The 15766-nt window shown below is 41.9% G+C and overlaps 1 protein-coding gene across 4 annotated transcripts in view; it reads left to right on the forward strand.

The window, feature by feature from the left end:
• Nucleotides 1-2493: 2493 nt before the first annotated feature.
• The window catches only part of LOC126353529 (polypyrimidine tract-binding protein 1), a 509631-nt gene continuing 496358 nt past the window's right edge, over nt 2494-15766 (forward strand). Inside the window, exon 1 of one of the 4 annotated variants that reach the window (XM_050002786.1) lies at nt 2494-2890. In XM_050002786.1, the coding sequence (XP_049858743.1) occupies nt 2852-2890 (39 nt within the window). In that variant the 5' untranslated portion in view covers nt 2494-2851. The remainder of the gene's footprint in view (nt 2891-15766) is intronic. The other 3 variants (XM_050002773.1, XM_050002775.1, XM_050002788.1) reach the window with 3 other exon arrangements.

Here is a 15766-nt window from a genome sequence, read left to right on the forward strand (position 1 = left end):
TTCCTTCCTCATTTTCCCTTTCTCTCCCCCATACAAAACCACACTGTATTCAATACACTTGACGATTCTCTTCCTTAATTACAGTTTTTCTCCTGTCTAAGTGATTGCTTGGCCATTGCAATTCTGGTTTTTATTTCCTGATTGCATATTGCGGCCTCCTTGACTAAGTCATTTGAGCTGTTTTGCTTGATTAATTTAGTCGTGTCATATTGGCATTTTTCCTTCAATTCCTTTGCCCCTGCGGTTTCACTCCTGAGTTTATTCTTACTAATTATCGTTCCAAACTCTTGACATTTTGTGTTCAGATCTACTATCAACATAACGAGATTACATTGTCACGCTACATGGGTTGCGAAGCAGGTATTCGGCGAGTTCAACCTGGTGCTTTGTTGGAGAAGAGCAATCACAAAGGTGGTTTGGACTGGAAAATAGGAGAGAGGTACTGACAGAATTAAAGCTGTAATGCAGTTCCGTTAAGAGCCTAATGCCTGCATAGCTCACTAATAAAATATTCTGTTGAAAGAGAAGCTAGGAAATCAAATTTGTATATGTACTAAAAACAGAACGCTAAGGGCTGAATCAAATAAGAAAGACAAAACTAAAAATTGCTGTTTAAGACTTTTTTGCGCTTGGTATTTATTGATGAGACACCACAGGGGAACGTATCAAAAGCTGTGGAATGGTTAATTAGGGCCTAGATTCTCACGAAGAGGATCCTTAGGATACGCAAGAAGAAAAATAAAGATAGAGAAATGCTGATACACATAATAGTGTATCAGTCCTAATTCTTTGAGTGCAACATTTGCCAACTGCAATTAGAAATCTGTCTATATATGCCATCTCAGTGTATGCGACATATAATTTTTGTTACTCTATTATGCAAAAAAGACTTATTTTTAATATTAATTTTCATTTCGTTACTCATAAAATATTCTCAGTGTATGCGACATATAATTTTTGTTACTCTATTATGCAAAAAAGACTTATTTTTCATATTAATTTTCATTTCGTTACTCATAAAATACAATTCTGTTAAAAATGAGATGCACTGAAAAAAGAGAACTACCAATTAAAATAATGATAAACCGAAAAAAGGGGAAAAGGACATTGTCTGCCAAAGAAATGGTTCTGGGTTCGAGTCCTGGTCCGACACATGGTGCGAATCTATCAGGTAGTTTCAAGAAGTTTTTAATTTGTAGTACACTCATGAAGGGCAAAGCAGCACACTATATGTTATTTACGGTGTTATTATTCACAAAACGTATCGACATACTTTCATAAGCACACAAGCGCACGGTGTTTGACCTATAGCTGACTGGGTAAATGAATTCAAAGATGGGAGAGAGGGGAGAGGGCACACAACTTCTAATAGGGTCATACCTAAAGAACTACTCATAAGAAATACATCGGCTATATCCACTACATGTGCATTTACACTCGGCAAGCCACCTTAAGGTGCGTGGCGCAGCTTACTTTATGTACCACTGTGACTTCCTCCTTTACGTGTTCCAGTCGCGAATGGTTCGCCTCAATGTGAGTTCGAATCCCTCTCATTTTAGCTTCGTGGTCTTTTCGCGAGGTGTACGTGGGAGGAAGCAAGATATTGGTTGAAACCTCACGGAACCTACGCTGTCGGAACTTTAACAGTAAAATACACCGTGGTGCAGAACACCTCTCTCGCAGTGTGTGCCGCCGCAATTGTCTAAGCGTTTCCGTGATGCTTTTGCGCATGCTCTTCTTTGGATCTTCTCTATTTCCTTTTATAATTTTTTTTATTTATTTTTAATACCGCTACGCGTTTCGGTGATCTTGCCTTTATCATCTGTTGGATGATACGCATATCGAAACGCGTAGTGGTGTTAAAAATAAAAAAATAGCTGGAGCATTGTTCCATTAATTTTTTTGTAGTTACTCGTAAAAATGTAATTCTATTAGAAATGCTGTTCCTTGTTCAAAGACAAGAACTAATAAAAGGTAATGGATGAGGAGCTAAAAGTCGCCAGGAGCATCTCCAGCAAATTAGGCAAGATACCACGTTGAAGTCCCGGTCCGGCGGGTAGATCTAATACGTCAGCAAGTATCACCGCTTGCTTAATTTGCAGTACGCTTATAGCGGGCAAAGCAATATATTACTTGTTATTAACCAGGGACCCAGTGTAGTACTCACGCAGCGCACAGTGTTTGCATAAGTTGTAATGAAGGTTCTCCTCTAGCTGGCTGGGTCAGTTCAAAGGTGGGAGGGAGGCAAGGGCATACCACTATCCGTATCCAGTAAGGCAGTCCCTGGTAAAGTATTGCGCCGCTTCGAGTTGGCGGCAGCGCGCCGTGGTCGAAGCGGCTCTGCGGTCCGGCTGCGCTGCTATGTGCGTGCGGTCGCTTTGTGCGGTGTGACAGGGCCGTTTTGTTGTTGCAGGTAAGTCTGTCTGCTGACGCGGGCGGACGCGTAAGCCACGCTGCCCGGCAGATAAGATAAGGCTCTGCCCGGTCGCCTGTGCTGTGCGGTCCGCACCGCACCGCGATGCCGCTCGCCACAGCGATCGCGTGAGTACGCCACCGCCCGCCAAACCTTTCCTGGAAACCCCAGCAGGGCCGATTCTGCTCTCGCTGCATTCCAGCCCCCAACTACGCCGGTTTATCGCTTTCTCGGAACGGCGGCGTCTGCTGCGGACGCTCCAGTATGGGACTAAAGTTGTCGCGCACGTAATTCGAGCGGTTGTGTCTTCCTCCTCGTCAGAATACTCCGAGAGTCCTGTGTGGTCGCACGCCTTTCGTGTTAGTTAGTGTACGCAGGTGGTGCAACTCAGATCGCTCTTGGCTCCTTTCGCGTCTTCCGCAGAACAACGGGTCAGTCATGAAGAGGGCTGGCGATTTCGTACAACGGCTTTTTAATGTAAGTAATTGACGCTACTAAATACTGTGGAAGGCACGTAGTTAAAGATAAACCACAAAACGTGCAAACTGCTTGTGTTCCAAGATATCCGACGGGCGTTCGTCACTGTGTTATGCTGTCGAACAAACATACGGAAACACTGTAAGCCATAAAACTTCCTGACGGACTAAAACTGTGTACTGAATCGGGAAACGATGCACTTCCGCCAGAACCTCTCTCTTACTTTCCAAACTTCATACTGGTTCTCATGTACACTTCGCGGGATTAGCGTTCCAGGAAGAAAGGACACTTACCTACAGCCTATGGTATTGTCTCCACAATACTTTTTCACAGCGCAGTGGAGTGTGCGCTAAGTTAGAATGTCCTGGAATATTAAAATTGTGTTCTGCACTTGAACTCGAATATCGAATGTCTGTGAAGTCGTATTTTCTACTGTAGCTTTACCTAAGTTTACATTTAATTTCAGCATTTCATTCTCAGTTGTCAAATTAGGTCTTTGTGGTTATTAGTAATTACGCACTTCATGTCTTTAATCTGTCTTCGCATACGATTTGCCTCCTTCCTCACGCATGTTTGTTGCAATTGTTTATCAGTCACATTTCGACGTTACACGGAATGTCAGCGCAACACACTGTGCCTGTTTTTTTTACCACTTGTAAACAGGAAGCGAAGAATATGTTTATTTCTTTATTTTCTGGATTACAGTCTCTCATAGCGGACGAGAAGTATTTTATTTTACAGAGTAGACACATCTGCATTTAAGTAGTAATTAATGCAGGAGTAAGACTGTATAATCGCGTCATATTACACTGACTATCATAATTGTGCCCTAATAACTTTACGGCTGAATCGAAATATCCAACGAGAGGGAAGTAAATATTAAATTGTTACTAAACCGTCGTATATGGTTCAAATAGCTCTAAGCACTATGGGACTTCACGTCTGAAGTTATCAGTCCCCTAGGCTTAGAACTACTTAAACGCAGCTAACCTAAGGACATCACACACATCCATGCCCGAGGCAGGATTCAAACCTGCGGCCGTAGCAGCCGCGTGGTTCCGGACTGAAGCGCCTTGAACCGCTCGGCCACAGCGACTGGCAAACCGTCGTATATATTACTACAAACTGTATTCAAACGAAGACATGATTTATAGGTTATGCAATAAGGTAATTACGATTATTAGATCTCCATTGGTATGTTACCAAATTAAGATCAAAATCTCCTATTTTACAATCTTCTGAAGTCGTAAGCTTTACGAGGCTTTAGTGGTCTGGCGTTAGAGCATACCTAAGACTTTTTGTAGCAATATTGAGACTACAGTCTTTACGGATTCAACGCTAAGTCAAGTAATGAGAAGACTACCACTTCAAAAAGTGGGTCGTTGGTTCATTTTTGAAGTTGACAAATGCGTGACGTACCTGATGTTATGGCGTGAGGGAGGGAGTGATGGTAAATAAGAATGTAAGGTCATGTTTCGTGTTATGGCCATGGTAATAGTAGGTAAAATTTACGTATTGGGACCCCCTTACATTTTCCAGTATGGCGCAAATGTAAATATTATGATGCGCTACCGGCCAATTTTTTTTACCACAACCTTTATTTGGCTTTGACGTTCGTTGGCTTTGGCAATTCAGAATCAACTTGCTACCTTTCAATCTAACCAGATCAGTCCGTTACCACATTCAAGATTTCAAGTGGTGGGAGGGGGGAGGCGCCCTGTGCCACACTTTAGCCGAGTAATAGAGTAGGACTTTTGAGAACGGATAGTTAAGGCCGAGGGGGGGGGGGTACATTACTAAGTAATTAATAAATAAAAATGAAGCGTTTAGTAATCTCGCCTAAGACTACGTAACTGGGAAAGTTCTCTGAAGACCGGGGTATTATAAAACATACAGCTGCGTACCGGTGATGTGCATTATGCAAGAGAACCATGCATACTCGAACATGGATTTTTTGTTTTTGTTTTCGTTTTCAGAGTTATTAGAAAGCATTCTATGCGGCATCTCTCTGCTTCTAAGTGACAGTACCTGTAACCACTATTAGCACGCTCCATAAAATGATCATAAAGGCAATAAAATTCACAGACTGTTCATACCGGAATTGCTTCCACCTAGTTTTGGATCTACTGAAGTTGAGGGTACTGGTGTGTAGTATCTGTAAGTGGTTGTTCTTTGGAGGGCGACAATGCCCAGTGGCGTAGAGAGTCGCAAGCAGAGGCAGTTGTTGAGAGGCTGTGGAAGGTGTAGGCTGCGCGAGGCAAAGGCGTTTGCGTAGCGAACGATTTATCTCTGTTTAATTGTAGTGGCACACCGTTTGAATATTAGTGTGTCTATGTTTGTGCAGTGTGATAAAGGAAATAAATTAAATTTTACCAGTTCTTAATGCGACTCCATCAGTTAGTACCACACCATTGCATTTAACAATGAACGAAGTCTCTATATACACGGTCAACTAAAACAAGTGGAATGTAACATAATAATCATTAATTGACCCATATGATCTCCAAGGAGACAGGAGCTTATAAAGTGTTTTTCTCATTACCCTTGCTAATACTGTTAACTGTTTAGTCTTGTAGAATTTATTAAGAACTTTCGTGTGTAAAATAAGCATCAGCTGCAGATGTGACTGTAGGTGACGATATAAATGTATTTACGCTTTTCTTAGCTAGTGGTTCTCACTGAAGGGCAAGTGTAAACTGTTTCTCTTCCTCCACATCAAGATAATCAAACTCATCTTCCTTGAAATCTACTAATGATGTTCGCCAAAGTCTGTCCGCAATCAGCTTTCAGTTAAGTTCAAAAGTGGAACTCCACTGTTTGTCTCACACAAATCACAATTCGAGATTCGATTCCTGAGAGCACAACACAAGACTATATTCACAACTCAGTCTCATCCCCCCTCCCCCCCAACTCCTACTCTTTCACTTTAAACGCTTGACTTTCTTGCTAGCTCTTACCACTACCAAAATTCTGTCCAATTAATTTTTTGCAGTAAAATTAATGATTGAGTTGTAACAGCGACCATAACCGATTCTGTCTCCTCACGAACCAACAGCGTTCTGTGAAACATGTTTCACTCTCGTTTGTAGTATTCTAAACCGCTGGGACACAGGCTCGGTCACGTTACGGGAAACCCTAATGGGTATGGCACGACAATGTCTGCAGGCAAAGTAGACAAGAATTTGTCTACATGTTCTCTGACAGACCCCACCCTTTGTGCTTTGTTCCCTCAACTTCCCTCCGTATGCTGAAGCGATACCCTGCCTACGGCCGGCTTAGGCGTAATCTGTCCACCATTCAGGGACTTGAGGGAAAGCCCGAAGTACCTGGCTGAGGCTATCCTATAGCCTTAATAGCCACATCGTTAGCAAAATCGGCCATTCTACGTCTACTGGATATAGGCTGCCTCCAGACTTTTCCACATTTCAGGAGTCTTCCGCGAAAAGCATCCATGTTGTCCCTGCGTGTTTTCTAATTGCAAGCACTCTCCTTGCATTCGTTCATCGTCTGTCTTTCCTTACATTTTGGAAACCAGTGAAGAACCTCTGGGACCTCGGACTTACTACATATTCGCCTGGCTATACGCCCCCTCCACCTACACTGCATTTTATTTTCAAGTCTTCTACTTGAACCATTCTTTTCTCTCCCTCCGTCCCCCTTCCCCCTCCCCCCATCAAACAGACTTCAAAGTCGACTGCCGTTGAAACTCTATGAAGTGGAATACAACCAGCATCTTTTAAGATACGGCATGACATTGGAGCCTATTTTGTTTTAAGTTGTCGGGAAAGCTTAGGTTTAACAAACTCAATATCTTCAACATCCCTCTTTTTAGGAGCATCAGTTGTAAATTTTCATCGAACTTTTCGAGGATTTCCTACTCTGTTAATAACGGGTAAGGTCCATGGCATATGCAAATGTTAGCTACATACATTTTTGCTTACGTTTTATTGTGACTATTATTGGTACTAGACTCTATTTCGGCACATCGTACATAACCTGGGAGATGTTTGCTTGAAACGAAAATGTAAAAGCGAAATTAAAACAAATAAAATAAAAATACTTCAGTGGTCATAGACTCCTTGCCCTGCCGTGTTAATCAAATATAACGCTGGACTTTGTAAACACTGAAGGAACAAACATGGCGTCTAAAACATCTGCAAGGAACATATGGTGTAGTAAAGAAAGCACTATTTCGGAGAAAGCATGGAGGTATAACAAGGAAGTTTTCATAACTTCAAACCCTCGCGTCCGCCCAGCCCCCCCTTTTTTTTTCTATGTCCCTCCCTCCATCGTCCCGCCCTTTCATTTCATTTCCTTTCCTCTCCTCCCCCCCCTCCCCCTTTTCACCCTTCATCGTCAGGGTCCCTTCTGCCGTCGTGTCGCCTCTACAGTGCTGTTTTAAGTGAGTGTTCAGTGTTGTGCGTCCCCTGTTAGTGTTGCGAACAGCCACCATGCTGTCGCTAATTGTGTTTTTAATCTCCTGCGAACAGAAACCAGACTGTCGCCGTCTTTTTTTAATGGTGCACGTCTCCATCCAGTGTGTCTTCATCCGCATCGTCAATGCCGTTTTTAGTATTTTAAGTTCCGCAACTTTTCGCCATTTTACTGTTATTAACAACGTCACCGTTTTATCGCCTTTTTATATTGTTTGTTCTCTCACCATTGTTTGTTTAATTTTTCTCTAGGCTGTAGAGCAGCATATTAAGCTGCTGGTAGCCCGCTTCTCACAGGTAGGGGGGAATCAAAAACCAGTAAAGGGAAAAAAAAACTTCGGGCAATTGAAGACAACGTCCGCGATATTAGTTAGTCCAAACATTAGCTTTTCGAAGATATGCCTTGATCAAAAATGGCAGCCTGCGGTATTTACGGGCGTACTAATTATTCTGACTGTAGAGTAAAATATAAGAGGAATCACATTTTATTCATAAATGGACTCATTCAAGAATTATGTTATTTTTATACACGAATGTTGGTTGCGCTGCTTACTTTTACTGTAGTAGTTTCTCGTCATTCCAGTGTAGACTTCGTATAAATCCAGCTCAGAAAGCTTTGTGTGGAGCACTGTGAAATGGAAAGATTGTAAACCAACTAAACATAGCAAAATATGTTCTCGGCGTTTTCGAGAAAAGGTCATAGACCGAACATCAGTTTCGGCATTCTGTATTAACGAAAATGCTGGATTACGAAAGCAATCTTTCAGCATCGTATACTTCCCTTATTGGTTATTGGAAAAGTATAACAAAATCAAAGTTACACTAACGAGGCGATGTTTATCGTGTTATTGGATCAAATATGCATTTATGATCAGAAAAACGTCTGAAAACACCTTGCTAACCTCGTAATGTTCACGAAAGCACGGTAATATTTTCTGTATGAAGGCACTGTTGCGTGGACATGACACATTAAGAACAAGAAGTAATCGTAAATAGTAGTTTGCTAATGTTTTGAGGCGAGCAGGCCTCAAAGCATTGTGGAGATCTTTGGTTACAAATAGAAATATAAGTGCAAATAGCTCCAGTGGTCAAAGATTGTACTCTGTCAGGATTATATAACTTTACTTAATATTACTGTATTACATTGCTTGTGTGTGTGTGTGTGTGTGTGTGTAAAAACAGTAAAACTGAGTAAATCATTGTTTTACTTAATTTCTGCAACTGTTGGCAATGACATTATTAAACCTAATGTCCACCGGATTACTTAAATGTATAGAAGTACTACGTTCTGTAAACTTGACAGGAAAGAACCTGTGATCATATTTACATTTACATTTTTATTCATCTGCGCGACTGATGATTTCCACAGCGGTTTGAAACTTGCTCCTGCGAAACAGTGTTCTGTCTTGTATGCATAAGTTCTTTGGAATTATTAGTCTAAATGCCACCTTCATTCCCTCAGTGTTCACAAAGTGTAGCGATGTATGTGATAGGGAAAGAAACCCTTGACCACTGGTGGTACTTTTCTCTTATTTGAAATAGTATTTTGTTTTTCTCTACTAATGAATGCCACAGGTTACTCCAAAGTCATAACACAATACAAACATGCCATACTAATCCACATAATTCCATCTGATGATGGAGGTTTCAACCTTCGAAAAGTGTCACGGAAATAAATGATTGATAAGAGTAAACTTGTTGCTTCGTTCGGTTTCCCAGGTACACCATCAACTGCGTGAACACCGAGCACTACGTCAACAGAGGTAAGAAATGTTTCCGCCAAGGCTTCTGCGGCAGCACCATTGTTGAACGGACTCTTGGGTACAGAAACAGCACTACACTTCTCCTAGGACAGTTACGCACTTCCACTCAAATTCAAAAGGCTCTGAGCACTATGGGACTTAACTTCTGAGGTCATCAGTCCCCTAGAACTCAGAACTACTTAAACCTAACTAGCCTAAGGACATCACACACATCCATGCCCGAGGCAGGAATCGAACCTGCGACCGTGAGGTCGCGCGGTTCCAGACTGTAACTCCTAAAACCGCACGGCCACCAAGGCGGGCATTTCCACTCAAATCCGGCGACGAGCTTAGATGCAAGTCCTAAAACATAGACGTACAGTCGCAATTAGCGGGGATGGAACAGTTCTAGAATTTTATACAAATAACGTTCAGCACGAGAGTGACTTCTTGTACAACTTTCCTCTAAAAATCCTAAGAGCAGATAATTGGTTCTGCCGCCAATAGAATGTGGTTGCGCATAGTTTGTGCCTTCTCCTTTATCATTCCCAACGGCCTGACTGCAGTATAGAAGTGATGCGATATAACGAAAGCAAATAAACTGCCGTCCTATCGCAATCGAACGTGTTAGAATAGCTGGAAGTGATGTGCCGAAATCCGTAGCTGAGTGTGTTAAAATGCGCATTACGAAACCTACTTAGCTGTTGCAGGAGTACCTAGTTCAGGAGTGAAGTTACCTTAATAGTTATTTGAACTATTGTTGCCGGCCGCGGTGGTCTCGCGGTTCTAGGCGCGCAGTCTGCTACGGTCGCAGGTTCGAATCCTGCCTCGGGCATGGATGTGTGTGCTGTCCTTAGGTTAGTTAGGCTTAAGTAGTTCTAGGGGACTTATGACCACAGCAGTTGAGTCCCATAGTGCTCAGAGCCATTTTTTGCAAAGTAACCATTTGAACTACTGTTGTTGTTGTTGTTGTTGTGTTCTTCAGTCCCAAAACTGGTTTGATGCAGCTCTCCATGCTAATCTATCCTGTGCAAGCTTCTTCATCTCCCAGTGCCTACTGCAACCTTCATCCTTCTGAATCTGCTTAGTGTAGTCATCTCTTGGTCTCCCTCTACGATTTTTACCCTCCACGCTGCCCTCCAATACTAAATTGGCGATCCCTTGATGCCTCAGAACATGTCCTACCAACCTATCCCTTCTTCTGGTCAAGTTGTGCTACAAACTTTTCTTCTCCCCAATCCTATCCAATACTTCCTCATTAGGTATGTGATTTACCCATCTAATCTTCAGCATTCTTCTGTAACACCATATTTCGAAAGCTTGTATCTTTTTCTTGTCCAAACTATTTATCGTCCATGATTCACTTCCATACATGGCTACACTCCATACAAATACTTACAGGAAAGACTTCCTGACACTTAAATCTATACTCGATGTTAACAAATTTCTCTTCTTCAGAAACGCTTTCCTTGCCATTGCCAGTCTACATTTTATATCCTCTCTACTTCGACCATCATCAGTTATTTTGCTCCCCAAATAGCAAAACTCCTTTACTACTTTAAGTGTCTCATTTCCTAATTTAATTGCCGCGGCATCATCCGATTTAATTCGACTACATTCCGTTATCCTCGTTTTGCTTTTGTTGATGTTCATCTTATACCCTCCTTTCATGACACTGTCCATTCCGTTCAACTGCTCTTCCTCTTCCAAGTCCTTTGCTGTCTCCGACAGAATTAAAATGTCATCAGCGAACCTCAGTATTTTTATTTCTTCTCCATGGATTTTAAGACCTACTCCGAATTTTTCTTTTGTTTCATTTACTACTTGCTCAATATACAGATTGAATAACATCGGGGAGAGGCTACAACCCTGTCTTACTCACTTCCCAACCACTGCTTCCCTTTCATGTCCCTCGACTCTTATAACTGCCACCTGGTTTCTGTACAAATTATAAATAGCCTTTCGCTCCCTGTATTTTACCCCTGCCAGCTTCAGAATTTGAAAGAGAGTATTCCAATCAGCATTGTCAAAAGCTTCCTCTAAGTCTACAAATGCGAGAAACGTAGGTTTGCCTTTTCTTAATCTTTCTTCTAAGATAAGTCGTAAGGTCAGTATTGCCTCGCGTGTTCCAATATTTCTACGGAATCCAAAATGATCTTCCCCGAGGTCGGTTCTACTAGTTTTTCCATTCGTCTGTAAAGAATTCGCGTTAGTATTTTGCAGCTGTGGCTTATTAAACTGATAGTTCGGTAATTTTCACATCTGTCAACACCTGCTTTCTTCGGGGTTGGAATTATTATATTCTTCTTGACGTCTGAGGGTATTTCGCCTGTCTCATACATCTTGCTCACCAAGGCCGTCAATAGTTCTAATGGAATGTTGTCTACTCCTGGGGCCTTGTTTCGACTCAGGTCTTTCAGTGCTCTGTCAAACTCTTCACGCAGTATCGTATCTCCCATTTCACCTTCATCTAAAACCTCTTCCATTTCCATAAAATTGTCTTTAAGTACATCGCCCTTGTATAGACCCTTTATATACTCCTTCCACCTTTCTGCTTTCCCTTGTTTGCTTAGAACTGGGTTTCTATCAAAGCTCTTGATATTCATACAAGTGGTTCTCCTTTCTCCAACGGTCTCTTTAATTTTCCTGTAGGCAGTATCTGTCTCACCCCTAGTGAGATAAGCCTCTACATCCTTACATTTGTCCTCTAGCCATCCCTGCTTAGCCATTTTGCACTTCCTGTCGATCTCATTTTTGAGACGTTTGTCTTCCTTTTTGCCTGCTTCATTTACTGCATTTTTATATTTTCTCCTTTCATCAATTAAATTCAATATTTCTTCTGTTACCCAAGGATTTCTACTAGCCCTCGTCTTTTTACCTACTTGACCCTCTGCTGCCTTCACTACTTCATCCCTTAGAGCTACTCATTCTTCTTCTACTGTACTTCTTTCCCCCATTCCTGTCAATTGTTCCCTTATGCTCTCCCTGAAACTGTGTACTACCTCTGGTTTAGTTAGTTTATCTAGGTCCCATCTCCTGAAATTCCCACCTTTTTGCAGTTTATTCAGTTTTAATCTACAGTTCATAACCAATAGATTGTGGTCAGAGTCCACATCTGCCCCTGGAAATGTCTTACAATTTAAAACCTGGTTCCTAAATCTCTGTCTTACCATTATATAATCTATCTGATACCTTTTAGTATCTCCAGGGTTCTTCCATGTATACTGATCTGTCATTATATTTGAAAATGCATATGCTTACAGACAATCAAATACGACGTTTGGTTTATAATTTTCAACTGGTAAGGAGATGGGACAGGCTTTTCATCAGATACGAAAGTAGAATCGCATGTTGTCGTAAATAATGTCGATAAATGTCTGAGAGTGACGGCAGAAGACGCGAATTGAAAGAAAGAAAGAGAGAGAGAGAGAGAGAGAGAGAAGAGAGAGAGAGAGAGAGAGAGAGAGAGAGAGAGAGAGAGAGAGAGAGAGAGAGAGGAGGAGGAAAGTTAATGCGCAGACTGACAGTTCCTCCTCAATATAAGTAAATTAATGCATGTAAATACGTGGAAAGACATGATAACGTTTGATTATATGACATCGAAACATCTCTAGATTGAATTACAACCGTTATTTTTCACGAGTCTCCATATAGAGCGATTTGAGATGATACGACAACGTAATCTTCTTGCGGGAGAGGAATTTTGATGGAGGGGTTGGGGGTAGGAGATGCTAGGCAAACTCTAGGGAAGCAACCCTAGGAAATAATGTAATTCATCCACGTAGAGTGTCAAAGTAAATCTCATGTCCGACGATTACCTTCGTCTTACACATTTCCCAAGTTATATTAACGGAAGATACAGAACTTCCAAACTAGATTTTTCCAATTTAGCAGTACAGAGCGTCACTGAAATTAACAGCAAGTTACTGTGCTAGGCGCTTGTAGAAAACGGTCACAGTGTGTGTAACTCTTAAAATAACACAGTAGTCAAGATTGTTCAAGCAGAAAATGTGTTGCTCCGTCCGGTCACGTTGAAATTAAAGAAATTTTGGCTTACTATGAAGACGGGAGATTAAGCAGCTCGCACAGGATATAGTAGTATGGAGAGCTGCATGAAACCAGTCTCTGGACTGAAGACCATCACTACCACCACCACAACAACAGCAACAATAACAATGAAGACCAAAGGTGTTTAAGCTACTTTTTCCATAATAAGTTACCAACATTAAGGGCTCATAAATTAGTAAGTGAACATGGATGTATTTTCCATTTTTTCCAACACTGACGATGCATGAGGAAATATTTTATGGTAACTCCTCGTTTTGGCGAAAGTATTCATGAAACAAAAAAGTGATTACAGTTATCCTTGAGGTCATAAACACTTCATAGATAATCGTTTAAGTAGTTGGAGACAGTAACATCAGGTTCATAATGTATTTATTGATGGATGAAATTCGCTAGCAATAAACATTTTGAGTCTGGGAGTAACAGAGACGTTCACAAATACTACAACGATTACTTTCTAATGAGTCCATCTTTGGTTAAAAAAAAAATTAAAAAAAAATTCATACACAGCTTTAAAACGTTTTGATTATGTAACCTCAATATATGTGTCTGTCAAAAGCTATGCTTCATATGCTATTAAAAGTTTTCCTCTTTCCAACTTTCTCTACTCTGTGTAGAGGAAGGCGCGCAGTCCGGAACGGTGCGACTGCTACGGTCGCAGGTTCGAATCCTGCCTCGGGCATGGATGTGTGTGATGTCCGTAGGTTAGTTAGGTTTAAGTAGTTCTAAGTTCTAGGGGACTAATGACCACAGCAGTTGAGTCCCATAGTGCTCAGAGCCATTTGAACCATTTTTGTGTAGAGGAATTGTTGAACCTACATCAGAAGTCTGATGCAAATCACTGAATGAGTAACATGTAGGCATAGAAATACAGTACTCATATAGAAACGAGACAGCTCGTAATAAGAAACTACTTTCCGTAGTCATGCGATACTAAAGGTATTGACGAGGTGCAACTGAAAGAAGAATTTTCTCGTCTGCTCTGATTCCCTAAGTGATCTACAGAAGACCCAAATTCGGTACACATTAAAAAATTTTGATAGGCAAAAAAGCTTAATTAAATGTAATAAATTCGTCACTTTATTTAGTTACAAAAAGTACATTAAGTGGATACTCTTTGGTAACGGTAGGATTTCTTTGTCAAACAGTTTCGCCAACTTAACTAAAATTCACAATAAAACGTACCGATGAAGGTGAAATAAATATATAATTCAGGATAAATCGTTTCATAATTGTTAAATCGGGAAGAAATACGTGTCCTGGATTCCGTTTGAAATCTGGACAGAGCTACAAAAACTTCTGACTGTCCGGAAAAAAAAAGGAAGGCAGAAAACGACGTTAACATCCAAGGCACCCTTCGCAAACTACAACGGCGGGGGAAGAAAATACCAATCTGTTGAAAGCTGGGCCATGTGCGGGTCTAAGGAAATGAGCAAGCTGGAAGACACCAAGGAACGCACACAACAAAAAAAATGCGGTTCCGTCACGTCCTATGTTCGATGTCTACGTGTAATAACCACTCACGCCTCTGTCTCTCTACGGTATTCCTACCTCCATCGTACTTCACTGTTGCGACAAGTGGCAGATAAGGTTCTCCAGGCATTCGCCAAACCCAAACCCTTTCATAGGATTGCCACAGGATAGAGCGTGAGTTCATCATTCCATGGTATTAGTTTCCAGTCACCCATTGTCCAGCGGCGTCGCTCTTATACAACCTGAGGTGTCGTTTAGCACTGGTTACACAAGTGTATGGCTTGTCATGAGCTGCCCGATCTTTGTAGCCCGTTCTTTTCAGCTAGATATTTGCAGTCATTGTGCTAGCACTTTGTAATTCACGAGTGATTCCTTCCGCTGAATTTACGTTTTTTTTTTCCTCCCTCCCACCGTCCGCAATGCTGTACGGTCCCTGTCCGTAAGTGCATGCGATTTACCTGGTCGTCTTGTAGCTTTGGTTGTTCCTTCGCCTTTACTCTTAACCTTCCCGTCAGCTTCACTCGAACTGGGTAGCTTTAGATAGGATAACGTATCCCTGAGGGACTTGTGCCTCAAGTGGCATCCAGTTACCTGGCAACGTCGAAGTCACTCAGCTCTCCTGACCAACCCTTTCTCCCGTTACTGCATCTCTGTCAACGCACCCAAAGGATGGGGCCACACCGACGTGGCGACCAAACTAAAAGTTCTACTGTCACCTGCGTATAACGCGTTAGTTTTCAAATCGGGAGTCACAGACTGTGGTTTTGTTCATGCATCTGGGTAGGATTACTCATTGGCATGGTCCATCAGGAGACAGAAAGTGGACGAAAGCGATGGAAGGTTAGCGGTTTGTAAGGGGAGAGGGAAAAAAGTGCGAAGGCAAGCGCCAAGGGAAAATCACCTCTGCGACAGTAGGACGGGTAGTAAGGGCAATAGCAGCTTGCTAGCTGCGACAGTGTATGCAAGGTTTGGTTATGTTAGTGCGAGGTATCGTGCTTCGTTACCTTTGTCGTTGAGGGTGCTCGTTGAAGGGCCTGCTGCAGCTGCTGCGTCCCTGTAACAATTAGAGGTCGTCATACAATTGTGGGCGATCGGCATAGATTAGCTCACAGTGTAGGGGGTGTGTGTGGCTGGTTTGCATGCTGTGTAAAATACAGTTTCCC

Source organism: Schistocerca gregaria, chromosome 1 (assembly GCF_023897955.1).
Source record: "Schistocerca gregaria isolate iqSchGreg1 chromosome 1, iqSchGreg1.2, whole genome shotgun sequence".
Classification (NCBI taxonomy): Eukaryota; Metazoa; Arthropoda; class Insecta; order Orthoptera; family Acrididae; genus Schistocerca; species Schistocerca gregaria.